General features: G+C 32.0%; 3 protein-coding genes across 3 annotated transcripts in view; all 3 read right to left on the reverse strand.

Moving 5' to 3' along the window:
• Positions 1–950: 950 nt before the first annotated feature.
• Positions 951–14,751, reverse strand: LOC111706093 (zinc finger protein 431). The gene is made up of 16 exons (XM_023478859.1): positions 12,523–14,751; positions 11,516–11,744; positions 10,588–10,643; positions 9,900–10,416; positions 8,932–9,061; positions 8,824–8,879; positions 8,317–8,416; positions 7,935–8,005; positions 7,400–7,576; positions 7,059–7,171; positions 5,866–6,000; positions 4,807–4,966; positions 3,724–3,783; positions 3,028–3,130; positions 2,259–2,329; positions 951–1,359 (listed from the first exon to the last, which is right to left on the reverse strand). The coding sequence occupies exons 1-16, from the start codon at positions 12,660–12,662 to the stop codon at positions 1,177–1,179; spliced, it is 2,301 nt and encodes a 766-aa protein (XP_023334627.1). The 5' UTR covers positions 12,663–14,751; the 3' UTR covers positions 951–1,176.
• Positions 3,571–7,385, reverse strand: LOC111706099 (zinc finger protein 12). Its single transcript, XM_023478865.1, has 6 exons — positions 7,059–7,385; positions 5,772–6,000; positions 5,263–5,324; positions 4,737–4,966; positions 4,539–4,699; positions 3,571–3,783 (listed from the first exon to the last, which is right to left on the reverse strand). The coding sequence occupies exons 1-6, from the start codon at positions 7,223–7,225 to the stop codon at positions 3,586–3,588; spliced, it is 1,047 nt and encodes a 348-aa protein (XP_023334633.1). The 5' UTR covers positions 7,226–7,385; the 3' UTR covers positions 3,571–3,585.
• Positions 14,752–14,845: 94 nt separating the features above from the next.
• The window catches only part of LOC111706094 (zinc finger protein 43), a 20,243-nt gene continuing 14,054 nt past the window's right edge, over positions 14,846–21,034 (reverse strand). Inside the window, exons 22-30 of the mRNA XM_023478860.1 lie at positions 20,305–20,397; positions 19,855–19,916; positions 18,895–18,965; positions 18,595–18,678; positions 18,179–18,271; positions 17,550–17,744; positions 17,042–17,171; positions 16,109–16,164; positions 14,846–15,165 (exon numbers count right to left, since the gene is read on the reverse strand). Of these exons, the coding sequence (XP_023334628.1) occupies positions 14,971–15,165; positions 16,109–16,164; positions 17,042–17,171; positions 17,550–17,744; positions 18,179–18,271; positions 18,595–18,678; positions 18,895–18,965; positions 19,855–19,916; positions 20,305–20,397 (979 nt within the window). The 3' untranslated portion in view covers positions 14,846–14,970. The remainder of the gene's footprint in view (positions 15,166–16,108; positions 16,165–17,041; positions 17,172–17,549; positions 17,745–18,178; positions 18,272–18,594; positions 18,679–18,894; positions 18,966–19,854; positions 19,917–20,304; positions 20,398–21,034) is intronic.

Genomic DNA, 21,034 nt, shown 5'->3' on the forward strand with positions numbered 1-21,034 from the left:
TAACTTTAAGCCTATAACTTCTTAGTGTATTTTATTAAAGGATCCTTTAATTAATCTTTATGGAAAATTCTGTATGTTTTTCTTAAAAAGAAATCAGTATAATAAATATTTTTAGAGAAATAAAACTACAATTATAAAACTGTTTAATCGTTTCTCCCTTTTATATAAATTTAATTGTAACCAATTTTTTAACAAAAAATGTTATGAACAACTTTAGTAGGTCGGATGCACAACTTTATAGTGCAACCGACCTACAGTTGGTCAAATACACTATTTTTTTACGAAGGGTGTATCCGACCTACAGTATATTAGACCAACAGCAGCTTGAAGCTGCTGAAAACCACGTGCGGGTAGGTCCGATGTATCGTAGGACGGATGTAATACAATCGGGATTTCAACAGAAGCTTCTGCAGTGCTCAGGGACGTACTAAGGGTGGGCGCGTGCCCCCCCCCCCCTCCCTAGGAGGCACATGTAAGAAAAGATAGGCGCTTTCTGCTTTTTTCTATCTGTTCAATCGTCGTGCGTAAACGTCCCAATTCTTTTATTTCTTTCTCAGCTTGTTCAGTAAAATCGTTAGGTCAAATAAATCATTCGTTTAGTAAAAAAAACTAGACTTTTTTTAGAAAATGGTTCAAAAAACTCGTTTGTTCAGTAAAAAAAAACAATTTTTTTTCAAGTGTGATCCCTTCATAATATGAGGTATTATTAATTTTTCATTCAGGTGTTCGTTAACGGTTTGAAGATATGAGATATCGAAAGAAAAAAATTAAACTGTTAATTAACAGCTGATCGTTAATTTCAAGCCGTTAATATCTAATATATTCTGCCAAACAAGAGGTAACAGTTGAGAATCGGGTATTCCAGTCCAGACATTAAATTGAACTGGTAATCTTTGCTCAACACAAGGAATTTCGCCATACTTTCTGAAAATATGAAAGAAAACAGATAATTGTGAAGTTCTAGTTTATTTTATTTATTGAAATGCAACATAATTACAAGAATATTACGTATGTTATACAATGTTTAAACAAAATTGTACAATCTACAAATAACAAAAAAAACCTATGACGTTTCTTTTGCATGTACAATGTACAGTGTACACAAATACAAAATACCCAATTTCATATTTTGAGCCAACCACTAAAACAAGGCTAAAATGCCCTTATAAAGTCTACTTAATGTTTTTTCACATGAATTTTCCAGTCTTTGGATTGCACGAAGGTTTTGTTACACACGTCACATTGGTAGGGTCGTTCTCCGGTATGGATTCTCATGTGTCTCGTTAGTTTCTCTTTTTGAAAGAATCCTTTTTCACACGATGGACACTGATGTCTCTTCTCTTTCAAGTGGAACCCTCTCTGAATAGATAAAAAATATCAGCTGAGGCTTAAATTCATACCTCCCCCCTCAAAAAAAAAATTTTAAAATAAAAACCTTTATGAAAATTATGTCTTTAAAAGTGAAAGACATTTTTTACGGAGAAATTATCTCCATGCTCATTCTTCACTCATTGTTTAAACTTAGTTTATTGAAAATAAAATAAAAGTTCCTTCCATCTGACATTATTATAATCTGATAACATGTTTGCAATATGAAAAAAGGGACTTAAGACGTAAGTTGCAGAATGTAGACTATACAGTGTACAGGGTACACTTGAGTTTCTAGGAACTGAAGTTCCAGTTGTGAATTGAACACGTCAATCTACAGGGTGTCCCAATAAACATGGAAATTTAGTGACGAATTCGATATCGTCATTTAATTCTTTGATTTAGTATAGTGATACCTACTGAGAAAGCTGTAATCGGTAAGAGTTTCGTCTGCCATGTTCACATTTCGTTTGTTTATGTTTTGACTGCATACGGTTGTGCTTAGTAAAACAAGAAGATTGCAGTATACAAACAGAATAAACTTGTCCGTTTTCACTGTTTATTTTGCGGAGACATTATAGACACATTTTTAGTCATTTACCCTGTTCATAAAATAAACTCTAGCAGACATAATACTACTATGGCTTTTGAAATTAGGCATTACAATGCTAATTCATAACAAAGACGATATCCAATTCGTCACTGAGTTCCCATGTTTTTTGGGTCACCCTGTACAAGTGAAGGGTCAGTGGTCACGTTACGTCACCAGTCCTTTCAACCAGATATATTAGTTTGCAGGATACAAAATATACATTTTATTAAATGAGGATATAATTTTAGATTAAATAATAGATTGATTATATTCAATTAACACATTTTTTATCACTTTCCTTGTGTTCTCCTAGTTTATATTTAGTTGCATAACATTTCCCACACTCTTCACATTCAAATGCTTTCTCCCCTAAACATAGTGTTTCAACATGATTACAATATCAATCAGAAAACGGTGGAATGAATGTTTATGCATTTCTTTTCTTATAAAATGTCGCCTTTAAAGAAATTTGTGTGACGTAAGTTATTTTATTCATGAATGTATCCTAAAGATTTTCAGAAGTACATCAGTTAAAAAATTACAAATTTCTCAATTCTTAACAAAAAAATTAAAATAAAAAATAAAAAAGATTACATTTATTTCAAAATAATCTTATTACCACTATGAGTAAGTTTAATATGCAAGGTTGAGAGGGTTCTCTTTTTAAAATTTATTTTCCCAAAACTTTCAAACGAAAAAATTACAATCCCATTTGTGAAAGTTTGCTTTTGCGACACGTCAATTTTTTTTAATATTTCGAGCTGACTTTTAAGCCACAAGCTGCTTTAAGAAAGAGACACGAAGAGCATAAAGGGCCTTTAACGCAATTTGAGGGGACCTTTAATTTCTAGAGTGGCATTATAGATTCACAACGGTACTCTTAAAACCATGTTTAGCTAGATAGATTTATATATCTGACAAAGTATTTTGATTCAAATTCGGATTCTCTGATCAGAAAAAGGTTTTAAGGGTACCATTGTGAAAAAAATCAGAAATGGAGGGTCACTTGAAATTACGCAAACAGTCCCTTTAAAAAGCCTAATATTCCTGGTGAAATGAATGCTTACCTGTGTGTGTAAGATTATGTTTGTCAAGTAAACTCTTAATAACAAACTCCTTACTGCAGCCCTCGACAGGACACACATACCGTTTCTTCTCGTGTTGGCTTTTCTAACAATCCATCCAAAATTTATTTCATTTTCGCAAAAAAAACTTAAGATTTGAGAAATGAACTCCCAAAATAATAATAATAATCATAAATTTCTTTAAAGCATGTTGATTTTATAAATTAAAATCTTCATATCTTGTGAATTGAGGAAGAGTAAAATTGACAGTAGAGTGTAGACGTAAATTTAGGTGGCTTTCCATTGTAAGTGTTTCATGTCCGATTTATATACAAATACCCTTAATAAACCTCACTTTTACAAAAGAAAACGAAGGATATCTTCATAAATAAAAAATGTAAAGCGGGCATGTCATTATTCAAGGGAGGTTCACTTAAATAACGTTGACAGCTCCTTTCAATTAACAATTATAATTATTTAAGAACAATCCATTGCATATGCTCAAAAGTTTCATTATTCAGTTAATCTAACCCCATGGTCACAAGAAGCGAACAAAATTGATTAAACAACTTTTAAAATTCTAAAAATTATAACTCTAGAGATGATGAAAAAACTAATATAAAACTCACCATAGTTCTTCTTAGCCCCGTGACTCTCTGTCTCAATGTGGCATTTGTATTTACCAAATGTCATAAATACTTTGTCACACTGATCACATGGGTACTTCTTATGATTCTCTATGTGTGTATCCAGTTGTTCCTGGAAAAAGTTGACTTTTTGAAAAAAAAAAATTTCATTTGGCTAACAAGCTAAATTTATCAAATGAGAGCTGCCTTCATTATTGTTTTTGATACGTAACATCGCTAAAAATTTTGTAATTTGTGAATTTTATAATTCAGAATATGTGCTATAAACAATTTGAGTGATGTATCATAAAATAACCGTTACAAACTGCGAAATCTTTATTTTTTATTGCAATATTGAATAAAGACGTCATTTATTCCGCTAAACCTAAAAAAGACTATGAATATCCGCCGGATCGTCATATTTAAATTGTCAGGTCAATAATTATTAATAACATAGGGCCTCATTTGTCAGGTCAACAATTATTAATAACATAGGGCTGTCAGGTCAACAATTATTAATAACATAGGGCCTCATTTGTCAGGTCAACAATTATTAATAACATAGGGCCTCATTTGTCAGGTCAACAATTATTAATAACATAGGGCCTCATTTGTCAGGTCAACAATTATTAATAACATAGGGCCTCATTTGTCCTCTAAGTGGTCATAAAATCTCATCCTTTGTTAGAAACCCTATTCTTGACAAAGATACGTCATTCGGGTTTTTAAAAATAATTAAAATAAAAAATTGCGCAAATATTTTTAAAAAATAACAAACACAAATGGCAAATATGTGCAAAATTTTATTTATATTGCTCACAAAGCGGAGATGTATTCAAATTGGTTAAAGGGAATGTTACCCGCTAAAAAAAAACTGGTCAAGCTTTCCTGTGAGCCGAAATATTTGCTGCAATCAACACACTTGAACCCAGTATGTTTCTTGACGTGGCTAGTGTAGGCCTTCCGGTCCTTTAGATTGTCTCCACAGTGTTCACATTGGAATACAGAAGGAAGATCTTTTTTCCTCGCGAAATCATACGGCACGGATCCTTGTTTCACAGGTATATATTTTTGATATGATCCTGCCTTTTTTTGAATGAGTTTTCAAATGATTATAAAGATCTGCAGCTTTATAAAACGTTTCATGACATGTAACACATTTGTTCAGTTTCTTGTGTGCAGTTTTCATGTGATTCGTCAAATCGTCGTTAGAGTCAAACTTCTTGGGGCAGATATTACAAGCAGATTCTGAGCCAATTCTTGTTTTGAATTCTTCATCATTCTCCTCGATATTCACTTCCTCTTTGATGGGATGTCTGAGAAAAAAGTTCTTAATATTTAATTTTGTTTTGATAAAAATAAATTCCATAAAACTTATATTACTCGTTAAAGAAAAAAAAAGAATAATGAGTTAATTCAAGTTTTTTCTGTCTTTTATCTAAATGGCCAATGTAAAAACATTAAGATTAAAAAATTTCTAATCAAAATAAAATTTCAGTTAGATGAATAAACTTAAAAATAACCTCAAGGGGTTATCGAGTAGTGTTTTATTACAAATAGTGAAAAACATAAATTAAAAAACTGAATAAAAACAAATTTAATAAAACCTTACTCATTTTCATTATCTGAAAGCGGATCCATCAATACATCATGATCAAGGTTCTCCCCTTCAAACTTAAAAATAAGATAATATTTTTAAAAATCATAACACTGTACAGTATACAGTATACAAAGAAGAATGAATGCCAAAATCAAATTGTACCAAATTTAATCAAACAAAAAGAGACATCGTACTCCCAAAGTTCAAATTTAAAATAAAAATACTAAATCAAATTTTAAGTAATACTTGTAAGGAATTAGCTCACTATATCTTTTTAATGGATTTATTTTATTTGTATTTGTCTAATATCCAGTGTTTTTTGGGGGGTTAAACATTTTTTTAGCTGAAATACTAAGGGGAATAATCGGCATAAACCTGATCAAAATTGTTAATTGTATTGCAAAATTTTAAATGTAATGATAATACTAATGATAATAATAATAATAATGATAATAATAATAATAAATAAACGAATAAATAAATAATGATGATAACATTAATAACATTAATAAAATTCCTACTTGTGTTTCTTCCATCGTCAATTTATATGGAAAGGTTTTCAATGAATTTTTGCCCCCCACAATACCAGTGAGACAATCTAGAGTGAGTTGTAACAAATCCTGACTATCCAGCTTCAGCCCAGCAAACACAGCTAGCAGTGCTTCAGTGCTCAGGTTTAAGCTTTTCAGTAATTTGAACGCTAGCACGCGGTTATCATAGTGGATACCCAGATCATCAAGTTCTTCCCGCCTAAAAAGGATATTTGAAATTGTCAAGTTCTTTGAAAAGGGATAGTAGGCGTGATTAAAAGTGACCCTATATTCATAGAGCATCATGTCCGATTAACAAGGGTACCATTTACACTTATGTACGATTAATGGTGAATGAAATATCCTTATTTTTCTAGCTTAAAACTTTTTGATTGAATTGTTTTTTTTCAGGTAAAAGTGACTTGCATGTGTTCAATTCTGCTTACAAAAACAATCAGAATTAAACACTACGGGCATGCAACTCTCTTAATTAAGGGTTACTTGAAATTTTGTTGACTGCCTCTTTAACTGATACATAACCTATTTACCACAGTACAGTACAGTACAGTACAGGGAGCCATTTTTTGGAAAATAACTATATCAGAATTTATTTATAACTAGAAATTCAAGGCGCTTCGCGCCCTTCTTTCTAGCCTTAGAGGGCGCTTCGCGCCCATCTCCTAAATTAATTGTGAACATGTTCTCTTTGTGTACATCGTAAAACAAAACAAAAATAATTCGCGGATTTTCACTAAAAATTTCGCGGATTTTCAAAATTTTAATTAAAAAATAATGATCGAATTTTGATGGAGACAAATATTTGAAATTTTGATCATTCATAAACCTTCCCTGGGCTCCCTAGATGTCCCACAAAAAATTTGGGCCCGATCGGTTCAGCCGTTTTGACGTTTATTGGATACAAACAAACAAACAGACAAGCCAAATTTATATATAGATTTTAACTAAAATAAATGCGAGATTTTATCATTACGCAAATAAAATGATATAATATTAAAACTGCAAATAAGGAAGTCACCGCTCAATTCGACAAATCATTTCAAGATAAAAATGGTCGAGATCAATATCAAATTACATTCGTTTGACACCCTCTTTCTTGTTTATCTATTCAGCATCGTAATCAGTAAACACGATTTAGAAAAAAGTTTTACATCAATCAGATTGGTAGCATTCAACATCAATAAAATTCTTAATATTTTAGTTTTCACAAACACTCCCTTTAATTAAAAAAAATGTTTCTCTTTTTACTATCACACCAACCTTCTCTTCCACTCTGCAACATGCTGACTGAAGGAGCTCATCGCCTCGTTAAAGGCAAAGTTCTCAAACTCTTGAAATAGGTTCCACAGATATCTGTACTTCTCCACCTTATCCTTCACATCAAATATATCTTTATCAACATTACCAGGTTCAAGTATGTCGACCATTCTTCTGAAAAATAAAATATATCATTATTTGCACTTTATAGGATATTATTACAAACCATAAATGAACAAAAAAATATTTCTGACAGAAAACATCTCGTCTTCTTGATGCAATATCTTCATTCTGTTGGCGGAAAGACAATGTTTTCAAAAGAATAAGGGTTTCTGCTGATATCAATGAGAAGAAATATGCTTTTTTAAATCTTTACTCTGAATAAACGATTTAGGACATTTATCACATTGAAAGGGACGCTCTCCAGTGTGAATTCTCATGTGTCTATTTAGTTTGTCTTTGTTAAAAAATGCTTTTTCACAAATAGTGCATGGATGCTTTTTTAGGCCAGCATGTCGCTCCTGAAGCGTAGAAATGGTTTATTCTTAAACAATTAATGCATAGAGTCAAACAATTAAGTAAACACTTTCAGAACAATGAAATTCAAGTAAAATCAGTAGTTGGCCAATGTGAAAAGTTGATTTTTTATAGGTTCTAATTTTAAAAATCCCCCCCCCCTCTCGCCGCTTATGCACTTCTAAACTCCTCAAAAAAAACTTCAACTTCGATGCTAAATATATTTACTACCTAGGAAATTTACTTTTGAATCGACAGGGGGGGGGGCTGTAGCAATTTACTTTTAGAAAATCCTTAGCTGATTATAAGACATTTAAAACATTAAAATCTAAAAAAGTCAGTTATGAAATTAACCAATCTTTCCTTGTGCTCCTTCAATCTATACTTTGTTCCAAACATCTTTCCACATACCTCACATTTAAATGATTTTTCACCTAATTAAACATTTTATTTGTTACAAAAAAATATGCCATTCGTCTTTCTCAATAACACCATAACTAAGAAATGATGGCGTTGTATACATTATGTTACAAATAAATATTTGCTCGCCCCCCCCCCCCCCAACAAATCATCTAAAATCAGAAGAAAAACAGGACCAATTTTTTCTTAAATTTAAAAAAAGGTGGTACTTTGTATCTTTACAATACTAAATTGACAACAATTTATAATTGTGCAATTAGGTCTAAGTATAAGCTATAAAAAATTAAAAAGAGTTTTTTTTGTGACGTTTATTAAAACTGTTTGCCTGTATGAGTTATCATGTGTCTATTGAGTAAACTGTTCCTGATAAAAGCTTTATCACAACCCTCCACTTGGCACACATGCTTCCTCTCACTGTGAATCTTCTGTGGAAAAACAGTAAAAACATTTTAAAAACCCAATAGGAATTTGTCCAAAGAAGAGGGGGGGGGGGGGGGGACCTCATTGCCCAACGCTTATTATATCTACCATAAGTATATCAAAGCAACCAAATTCTTTATGGGATTTTACATATTTGGAAATCCACAAGTGACAGCAGAAAAATCTTCGAATCATAAATTGTAATTCATATTTTCATTTATATATAAGAAAGGGAAATGTTTGCATGATAAAAAAATTAAAAATATTATTTAAAACTTAGTTTAAAACTTAGTTTTAAATATTAAAACATAACACTTTTTGAATTCATTTAGAATTAGAATATATTATCATTAAAAATGTATTTCATTTACACACGTTCAAGATACTGATGGTTAATAAATGTTATGCTTTCCTGATGGCTCAATAAATTTGAATTGTTGTAGAAAACTTTCCCACAAATATCACAAGCTGAAAATATATTTTCAATTAATTGATTTAAAAAAATAAATTAATTTGTTACCTAAGCTTTTATCTGCTCCATGACTTGCAGTTTTCATATGTTCTGTCAACCTACTCTGTTGTGTGAACACTTTTCCGCAAATGTCACAGGGAATATGTTTATGCTGCTCAATATGCTTCTGTAAATTATCCTAAAATCGAGAAAAAAATATTTGAAAATAAGTTTATCAAAGTTTTCTTGAAATTTCAGAAGGATTTTTCCGCATTTTTAATTACAATTTTATGATCTTGGGTAGTTTCTTTTTTTTGTTTCGAGGCAAATAAATAACATTTAAAACGGGCTAGGCAAACGGTTTCCCTTTATCTTTCGCGAATTTTAGTTAACTTGTATTTAAAATGTTGTATAAAAACTAACCTGTGTTTGAACATGTTGTATAATAACTAACCTGTGTTTGAAAATGTTGTATAAAACCTGTGTTTGAACATGTTGTATAAAAACTAACCTGTGTTTGAAAATGTTGTATAATTACTAACTAGTGTTTGAAAATGTTGTATAATAACCAACCTGTGTTTGAAAATGTTGTATAATAACTAACCTGTGTTTGAAAATGTTGTATAATAACCAACCTGTGTTTGAAAATGTTGTATAATAACCAACCTGTGTTTGAAAATGTTGTATAAAAACTAACCTGTGTATGAAAATGTTGTATAATAACTAACCTGTATTTAAAATGTTGTATAATAACTAACCTGCGTTTGAAAATGTTAAATAATAACTAACCTGTGTTTGAAATTGTTGTATAATAACTAACCTGTGTTTTAAAATGTTGTATAATAACTAATCTGTGTTTGAAAATGATGTATAATAACTAACCTGTGTTTGAAAATGTTGTATAATAACTAACCTGTGTTTGAAAATGTTGCATAATAACTAACCTGTGTTTGAAAATGTTGTATAATAACTAACCTGTGTTTGAAAATGTTGTATAATAACTAACTTGTGTTTGAAAATGTTTCATAATAACTAACCTGGGTCAAAAAAGGTCTACAATTACAATCACTGCAAGAAAACTGATAGTGAGTTCTCATATGCTGTCTAAACTTTCTCGCTGTTTCTGAATGATTTCCACACTTTTCACATTGGAGATCTTTTAAATCTTTCGGAAGCTCCCCTCTTCCCGACAGTTCCCTTCTTCTATGTACCTCTAAATGTTTATTCAAATGTATTTTATTGTAAAATAATTTATCACACTTGTCACATTTTAGGTTTTTCTTATGAACCCATCTTACATGTCTTGTTAGCTTAAATTTACTTTCAACTATTTTAAAGCACAAAGAACATTGAAAACTTTCCAGAGGAGTTTCATCGATTTTAGACTTTTCTCCTTCCCGAGTCTTTCTGTAATTGTCCAGAAGGTTTTTATCTTCACATTTTACTTTATTTTGTGAGGGTAGGGTGGTTTCAAGGTCTGTATTGCATTCACTATATTCATCGTATTCTTGTTCTAAAACCATATCTTCATAGTCATTGTCGCCAAATGACAGTCTAAAAATATAAAAAGTATTTCTAAAAGAGTATCTAAGAGTTCTTGGGGTAGAAATAATCGGGATTGAAGATATTTGATTCATAATATATCTTAATAAAAACTTACAAAAACAATAAAAATTTAAGTATAAATACACTTTTCGACGCAAAATTTAAATTTTTTTTAATTACCTCTCAGTATTCAAAGTTAGGTTCGTTGACTTTAAATCTTCATTGGCATTTGCTTCCTAACACACAAGGCATATTGACAATGACAATAAAAGTAAAAATAGCAATGACAATAACAACAACAATAAACATCAACATATGCACATCATCATGATTTCAACCATAACCTTGACCATAACCAATGACCAATGATCAAGACCAAGACCATGATCACAACCAAGATCAAGATCAAGACCATGATTAAGGCCAAGATCAAGATCAAGACCATGATTATGACCAAGATCAAGACCAAGACCATGACCAGGACACAAGATCAAGACCAAGACCATAATGATGCTCAAGATCAAGACCAAGACCATGATCACGATACAGATCAAGATCAAGAACATGATTATGACCAAGACCAAGACCAAGACCAAGACCAAGACCAAGACCAAGACCATGATTACGACCAAGACCAAGAACAAGACCATGATCACGACCAAGACCATGATCACGACCAAGACCATGATCACGACCAAGATCAAGACAAAGACAAAGACAAAGACAAAGACAAAGACAAAGACAAAGACGAAGACGAAGACGAAGACGAAGACGAAGACGAAGACGAAGACGAAGCAAAGACAAAGACAAAGACAAAGACAAAGACAAAGACAAAGAAGACGAAGACGAAGACGAAGACGAAGACGAAGACGAAGACGAAGACGAAGACGAAGACGAAGACCATGATGATGATCAAGATCAAGACCAAGACCATGATCATGACCAAGATCAAGACCAAAACCATGATAATTCTCAAGATCAAGACCAAGACCATGATCATGACTAAGGTCAAGATTAAGACCATAATTATGACCAAGATCAAGACCTAGACCATGATCTTGACCAAGACAATAACCCATACTAATATAAAAGAAATTTTGTTTCTTACCTCAAAGCTTTCTACTTTAATTTCTAGTTCCGTGTTTTCACTTTTGCCGTACAACCCTGTTAAGCAGACCATGGTCTGCAGGAGAATATCATCTAGAGGATCAGTCTGAGCTCGTAGCGCGGCAAACACGAAATCTTGCGCTTCCTCGCTGATGCTCAAACTTTTTATTAATTTGAGAGCGAGAAGTAGATCGGTATACTCTAGGCCTATTTCTTGACAGGTTTTCAATCTAAAAATGTGCGGTTATAAAACTTTTTAAAGATTTTTTTTAATGTTAAAACCTGAATCCTAATATCGGAGACCTTCGATATTTCAAACTATGAATTATGTTATTTCAAGATCGGCAAAGTTTACAACTGCGGTTGCAAAGAAATTGAGATTAAAGTTTGTGACGAGTGATCAGTTTCTTTTGGTGACAACCCTTTGTATCTATATTTGGTTGTAAATGTACCATTCGTATCATACGAGAAAATAAATGTTCTAGATAAATTTCATGCAGGATGAATTTAAATAAAATAATTTTTCAAAATATGATTTACTTGAATTTTTCTTTTTAATTGTTAATACAATTACACTTATTTCAAAAAATAAGTACGGAGTAATGTACAACAAAAGGATACATAACGTGAATAAAGTTACTTGCATATTCGATTCACAACAGTAACCTTTAACCTTCTATCTGAGAAACATTGAAGAAGATCTCAGCGTATTGTCAATTTTCTTTGTCATCTCTGAATCATAAATGCGCGGTGGTAGTCACTACGTAGAGAACCACAATTAAAATTTATCAGTTTTTAGCTAAAGAAACTTAAAAGGATAACGGCTTAAATGGGACATGCGCGCCAATCTACTATTGGAGGGTGTTTCGAAATTATGCCTATGTTTTCTTTTACAGGAAACCCCGCCTTATTTTAATACCCTCATACCTATTAGAATTTATGACAAAAAGAAAAAAATCAAAAAAAATGATGTAATCCAAAAAAAAGTATCACAAATGTCTTATTCACCTTGATTGCCACTCTGCAAGAAACTCTGTGAATTTCCAATAATTTTCCGAGAAACTGAAACTTTCAAATTCGATGAAGGTCTGGTATTTCTCCTTGAATAAATTCTGCGTTGTTTCACTGGATCTTTTAGTGGAAAACATTTCTCTGAAATGAATAATTAATCAAAAAACATTTCCTTTTTATCTTAGTTTTACAATTTACAATCATCATCAAAAGGTATTTATTTCCTTCGAACTCTGACAACATTTTAGTTTTACTAAAACTAATTTTTAATTAAACAGCAGGATAGAAAACCTTTAAACAATTTTCTGTAAAGAATTTATTTTTTCTTTACACTTTTTCGGAGCTACACAGTGAACACTAATATATTCTTGGAGAAAATATCAAGATAATGATGATTAAGAATACATCCGCAAAATAAGATTTAATAAGAGCCTTTTATGTATCCTGGTTCTAACATAATTAGGGTTCAACATAAAAAATCGAACGTCAGAACCCAGTCAAAAAATATTTTATTCACAATTTGGAGCAAAAATAAATAAATATTTAATTATATTTTTCCCAGAAGAAATTACAATAAATTGGTCTGGCTCAAATTGTAAACTGTGCAACCAGAAAACATAGGACTTTTCCAAGGCCATCAACAAAGACCCCATTGTAAAACCTATATCTAAAGCCCTATTTAGGAAGTGACGAACCATGTGCTCACATAAACCTTGAACTGCAACAAGAGCTGGATCCACACCTAATCATCAATCTTCATCTTCAAGCTGCAGAAGATATGAAGTATTTTCTATTTAACCCTAATTTTAGCCCATATTTAGCCATGTTCAACGAACATTTTACCCTGTTGATTGAAAGCATATTTAGCCTAATTTTATTTTATAACTGAAAGTTTTATCTAAAAAATTAAGGTAAAAAGAATTAAAAAATATATATATATATATAAAAGGAAGCACGTGCAATACCATCAATCTTAAAACTGTAACCATGTATGTATATAAACATATTTACTCAGAAACATTCATTAAAAATATTTAATTAGAAGCCTTTTTTCAGACCAAACAATATGGTCATGTTTGAATGCAAATCCGAATAAATTCTCTACGATATAAACAAAAGGTTTGAGAAATATTATAATACTGTACATTCCTTAACGTACTGTATTACTTGTACATGGGAACAGTGTACACGTTGTTGTACCCTGATCTCATCCCTCCCCGGTGCATCGACAATATATACCCCTGTTCAGGAGCTGAGGACAATATCGTTGCATCCTGACCCTAGCTGACTGGTTTGAGAGAAGGAAGACAGGTGTTGTTCTGACACTTGTACAAGAAGACTGTACTACAAACGGTAGTTCTGGAGCTACTGCTGTACCTGTACCTCGACGGAAGAAGATTGTACTGGTACTATATAATCCTGGTTTAACCTGGATAAGAAGGAGACGCTGTGCTCTCTGGACCTGTGATCATGAAGCTGTCCTGTTATTGCAGTAATGAGTTATTCACAGGTGTGTTATATCTCGTATACTGCTGTACCGTTGCTGTACACGGTACTCGCAATCTTGACTATTCTCTACTCTAACGTATTCAGGACTTGAAGGAGAGTGTTGATATTGAGGGGAGATTGTTGTTCTCAACCCGGGAGTTGACAACCTGTTAGTTTGGAGCTGAAGAGGTGTATGCTAAACCTGGGGTGAGAGCCGAATATTCTCAAACCAGGAAACAAATACCCTCCTGATCTAGTGAGCTCTGATCAGAACGATAACAGGTGTGTTAAACGATGATTTAAAGTGAATTTAAATCTAATATAAACTATTTAAGGAGTGAACCTTCGAAGATAAGTGGATCCGGTTAAATAAAGTCTCGTCAAGAAATATACCTACGTGGACGGTGCTCCACCCACTCAGTCGATGCACCAAATGTAAGCACTCTTTTTAATATATTCGTGTGATCGACTGATTGAAAAATAATGATTAGTTGATGGTATTGCTTAAAAATTGTTAAATTATATGGAATTGATTAATATTGGGATTTATTTTTTCAGTTTCCACCGCAAGACGTGCTTTCCCTGTTCCTAGACTATAAATGAACTGTGGATATTTACAGCAACAAGCGCGTGAGAAATGGGTATGACGACTGAGCCTGAGTCTGGCATTTGGCGTGAGGATCTAATTGAAAATTAGGTGAGAAATGCACACCCATATCTATCTGAATATTAAATTATGACTAAATTTTCAAAATGCCCTAAAAAGTAATTGTTCAATGTTCATAAAATAAGAAAAATAAATAATTTGGATCTTTGTAAAGAGACATTATGATTAATGCACTAAAAAATTGCTTTTTATTGTTCCGTTGCAGATGACTCTGAAATACTCTGCAGAGAGAAAAATATAAGAAATAGAACAAATATTTCATACTAAACATAAATATTTCATAAAACCATCTATGGAACTCCATGAATTCTCCTATGCTTTGTTCTGTCTCCGCTTTGTGTGAACCGCTTGTGGCAGATGTCGCATTCATAGGGCTTCTCTCCAGTATGAATCCTCATGTGTTGTTTTAGTTTGAATTTATCGTAAAACTTTTTATCACACTCAGTACACTCATGGTTCCTTGTACCTCCTTCGTGCGTGTTTCTCTGTATCAACCAACTGTAAGAAAATACACATCGCAAAATTTGTCTTATTTTAGTTTGAATTTCTTATGTATCTATATTTTGATCTTGGATGAAATTAGATGCCATTAAATCAGAGATTTAGGGATAACCTACCAACCATGAAGATAACTGAAGTGACTATACTAAATTACCAGTCGACGACGGCTCGTGGTTTCTATGTGTAATTGCAAAACTATCTCTTTTTATTTAGTTAAGAAAGCAAATACAGCAAAGTTGCATACCCATATTCCTAAAAAGTCAATTTAAAATGTACAGCGACAGACACCGCAAAAAAAGCTTTGGACGAAAGAAGAAATTTCTTTAAAGATCCAAGTTAAATGAGAATTTAATTTTGTTTTTCTGCGTGCTCTTGAAAAGAGGATTTGAATTCCAAGGAACTTTTAATTTTAGCTTGCATCTTTCTGAGGGTTCTTTTGACTTCTTTCTAAAATTCTATGATTTTCCTTTTTAACTCATATTTCTTTTCATCAATTGTTTGTGTTAGAAAATTAATGGATTTAAATATCACCATTATTTAAAATTAAACAAATCGCCAAAATTCATTAAAATGTTTGCCCTTTTGTTTTGAGTAGATTTATTACAGGGTCTGTAAGCGTAATTTCAAGCGATCCTCCGTTGAACCCTTGACATCTGTATCTGATGAAAAATCAGACTTATAACAAACTTATTCTATGTTAAAAAGCGTTCAATTTTGATAATTCCCAAATCTTTTCCAGCTGTAAAAATGCCTAAGTCACTTTTATAGAGAAACCACAGTCGAAAATAAAAAGTTTTCCTTATTCTAAACCTTAAATAATAATTCAGAGTTATTTAAGGATACCGCTGTTAATCAGATAAATTGCCATCTTTAGATAAAGAATTCTTTTAAAACTTTGCTAAGGAAAAACATGATCAGTTGATTTTCCTGGTGTTTTTGCAGTGCTACCTTCTTTGCAAACATGGATCCACACTTATCACAAGCTGTTAATATCAGTGCACCAAATAATAGAAAATTCTAGGTAGTGCTGAGGATCCGTTTCATTTCATTATAAGCGGAATGCGGATCTGGATCCGGGATCAGTCAAATAAAAATAACGACCCGGATTCAGCTCATGAATATTTCTAAAAGATTTCTTATTTTTACTAAAAAAAATTCTATTTTTCTTCATTTTGTGGAAACCATTCAATCATTAGAAAGGCTTAAATTTGTTTTACACTAGTTGACTGTAGAAATATGAGTGTTTAAAAACAAAGTCTTTTTATGCAGTTTCTATTTAACCACTTGGATCCAGGTTTGTGGATCAGTATGTTTATGAAGAAGCTAACATGTTGCGGATCCAGTGGATTCGGATCCTAAGCACTAATATTTTGTCATTTTTATAATTCTGCCATTTGGGTCTCAATCTAATCATAACCATTCAACAAAATATGGAAAGTTACAACTTTTTGTTTTCAGAAAATTAAATATTTAATACTTAAATATTAACTAACCTAAAAAATTACAAGAATTAAAAAAGCAAGGGAGAGTGGTTTTCAATGCTATTTAGAGTAGAATTAAAATTGGTGATCATAAGGGAAGATTTAAAAATACATTTTTGTTTTTTAACCTCCCAATTTTTTTTGTCATTTTTCCTTGAAATAATGAACATTGTACATATATTTCCCAATTTACAAAATAAAATTCTAAAAGTATTCCTAACATCTGGAGAGAATTTTTTTTTTAAAAAGGTCGGGGACGGTGATTCATTTTGTTAACAAAATCTAAATCCTTGGTAAAAAGAATAAGAAATAAAGAAGTTAATTTGTCAATACACAAAAAAAAACATGTCAAAGAGGTTTAAATTTCGTGCAAACTTTCCGAAAGATTTGATTCCTGTGTGTGAGAAGGTGTTCATATGTCTTTTCAAGACTCCGACATGTAGAAACACTTGTCCACATATTTCACAAGGAAGCTCTTGATGTTCATTAACATGCTTGTCCATACCCTCCTATACAGATCCATTAAGAAATATTGAACATTCCCCCCCCCCGCCTACACCATAAAAAAATCAAAAATTTTCCAATGATTGTATTCCACATCAAACCGTGTTATCACAGTAAATCATTTTTTACTTACACAAAAAAATAAGTTTTCGATTTAAGTCCACGCTAAATTTTAAAAAAATACATAACGTCCGTTTTATTTCTAATTTTTTTGCCTGGCCAAGGAACTGAAATTAGGAACCCCCAATTGTGTGCCTTATTCTCTAGGAGCAATGTAAATAAACTCAATGCTCCCACACCTGTAAAATAAAAGGACCAAAGCTTTGTCACTTTATATCATTTATCAAAAAGAAAGTTAATTAAAAAATCAAAATGGGGTTTTCCTTGTTTTTAAAGATGCTGTTGCAGGGTTTACATTTATACTCGTAATGAATTCTCTTGTGTATTCGCAGTTTTATTTTTCCAACAAACTCTAGTCCGCACTGATCACATTGGAACACGCTGGTTTTACTCGGCTTTGGCTTGTGAACAGTCATGTGCGCCCGAAGCATGTTTTCAGTGGGAAAACTTTTTTTACACTACATTCGACAGAATATTTAGAAAACGACTCAAATATATGTACATATTTGGTTATTAGCGATTTTGTAAGGAATATTGAAAATTTTATGTCATAAAATTCTAGTACACATGCCTATTTTAAAAATTAAAAAATAAAAGACTTCAAAAAAATCTAAATTTAAAAGGACTGTTATTTCCGCATTCAGATGTACATGTCCGACACACAATGGTACCTTTTCATTTTATCTGTGCAACAGTGCTTTCTTAAAATCTGTCAATGTCATTCTTTAAAAACTTTCGTAGAGAAAACACAATTGACAACTACCAGTTTTAATAAAAAAACTAAGATAAATTAAACATTTTTCCTTAAACAAAGGTTGTACCATCGTGAATTGGACAGGTAAATTTATAATTCGGTTCCTTCCGGCGTTTTCCTCTCTCTAAAATTCTGTTCCTCGTCACATTCGTAGATTTTCTCTTTATGCACGAAAAAAATATGCGATTTTAAGGATTTCTGAGTTTCGAATTCTGCTTCACATAACTTGCACTACAGGGACATCAAGTTCAAATGTTGAAGATGCACAAGTTCAACCCCAACTTTTGAGATTTTAAATGACAAAAATTTAATTATTTAGTATGGGTCATTTATAACATTTTGGAACATCAGGTACGTCAAGACTAACATCAAAAACTGCATTGAAACTGCTTTATTCTTAGTAACGATAACTCGAATTTATGTTATGACTCAACCCCTAAAACAACAAAATCAGCAATGACAAAAACCAGTACGGAATATTTTGAATTTTGATCGAAATTAAAAATACATATTTATATCTAAATAGGTCTTTAATTTGACTTAAATCTTCCTGCCTTGGCTGTGTGGATTTTCATGTGCTCGTTTAACTCCCACTTGCTGGAGAACAATGTTTTACACTCTTCACAGTTCAGGTTCAACTTGCAACAGGAATATATTTTTGAACAAAGATGATTTTCAGATTTTGGACAACAAAATTTAACATTAAACATTTTGTTACTATAGCCTAAAAACATCTGTGTCAGCGATAAACAAAGATAACATTACCTTACTTCCAATATAGGAGGGGGGGGGGGGGGGGGGGGATTTTGAAGAGGTAAGGAAAATTAATTTTCAGAAAGGTTAAAAATCCCTACCTTGCAGACAGCAAGATGCTTCTTCAGAAGGGTTGGAGAACACAGTAGTTTAGAACAGTTGGGACACTTGCCTACAGGAAAGACCGTTTTGGAATTGATGTGAAACAATTGAAGGTACTGTAGACAGAGGCGTATTCAGGGGGGGGCTATTGGGGCTAAGCCCCCCCCTGGACCAGTGAAATCTATTGATTTCAGGGGGTTTTCATGCCCCAAAAAGGGGCTGAGCCCCCCCTGGGATGAACAAAATTAACCCCCCCCTGGACAAATTCCTGAATACGCCCCTTACTGTAAACGTAATTTAAAGTAACCCTCCATGTCTAGAGTGGTATGTTCGATTCACAACGGTGGCCATTAAAGTATAGTATGATCTAGAATAAATAGAACATGTCTTTACCAACTTTTTGAATTGTGGTTTCTCTAATTCTACAATCCTAACCAGAAAACTCCGTAATAGGATAACGACTATATAACAATACGTAAGTGTATTTGATGTTGTTAGAAAGCAAATAGGTTTACGAGACATTTAATAAATCACATATCAAGTGAAATGGGTCTGTTTACACTGAACAATTTCCCGGGCTCATTGGACTATCTAAAGTCATAATTTGAGCTTAAAAGTCGTCTTTCTTATTACAGAGTTTTCTGGTCATCACTGGTCACTAGCAATTTAAAGCAGCGATGAAAAAAAAGAAGTTTCAATATTTCAAGATAGAAAACGAAGATATCTTCCTCATGATTAGTCCAATAAAGGACTAAAACGGAGTTGTAAAAAGGACATGTTACGTTTTTTTAAATTGATGATCACTTGGTACAGGTTCCAGAAAGACACTTCGGATTTATTTATCGTATTTATAATCGTATTTGCTGTAACATTTTACTCTTGCAACAGATGTTAACCAAAACTATACTTTTTAAAGGACCTTGATAGTAAAAAATAACTCTTCCCGTCTAAAAACTTACCCAGCACTTCACGTTCCTCCGGGGTAAACGCCACATGGAAGTCTTTAGTGCGTCGTCTTAATCTAAAATATATTTATAAATGTTTATACATTGTTAAATAGATTACCATTATTATTGTTATATGTTTATGGGTTTCTATAGTGATAATAAGCTCTTAAATGTTACTTTTCAAACCACCATTATTCCTACATACTTAAAATCGAAAATTGCCGTTTTTATTTTAAAATAGAATGTATTTCCAAAAATTATAAATCCACATTTTTTAAAAAGTTAAATTTGTAATTTGACCCGTGTCATTAGAGGTCCTACAAATAATTTGGGCATGATATATTTAGCCGATTTCACGTTATGAGATTTACAAAATATCAAGGCTTCAATTTATTTCGTAAAATCCCAGCAAATTGACATTCCTATTTTCTATCGTTATTATTTAATTAATAAATAGTAAACCTGACAAGTTCATCTCGATGTTGTTTTCTGTGCAGAATATATTCTTTCTTGTTATTCCATATCAATCCACACTTCTTACATTCATAACACTTCCTGACCAAATAATACATTTTCTACACTTCTTACATTCAAAACACTTCTTGACCTAACAATACATTTTCCCCACTTATTACATTCATAACACTTCCTGGACAAATAATACATTTTCTACACTTATTACATTCAAACACTTCCTGGACAAATAATACATTTTCTACACTTATTACATTCAAACCCTTCCTGGACAAATAATACATTTTCTACACTTATTACATTCATAAAACTTCCTGGACAAATAATACATTTTCCACACTTAATAAATCCATAACACTTCCTGGACAAATAATACATTTTCCGCACGTCTTACATTCATAACACTTCCTGGACAAATAATACATTTTCTACACTTATTACATTCAAACACTTCCTGGACAAATAGTACATTTTCTACACTTCTTACATTCAAAACACTTCTTGACCTAACAATACATTTTCCCCACTTATTACATTCATAACACTTCCTGGATAAATAATACATTTTCTACACTTATTACATTCATAACACTTCCTGGACAAATAATACATTTTCTACACTTATTACATTCAAACACTTTCTGGACAAATAATACATTTTCTTCACTTATTACATTCATAACACTTCCTGGACAAATAATACATTTTCTACACTTAT

This window comes from Eurytemora carolleeae, unplaced genomic scaffold, assembly GCF_000591075.1.
Source record: "Eurytemora carolleeae unplaced genomic scaffold, Eaff_2.0 scaffold712, whole genome shotgun sequence".
Lineage (NCBI taxonomy): Eukaryota > Metazoa > Arthropoda > Copepoda > Calanoida > Temoridae > Eurytemora > Eurytemora carolleeae.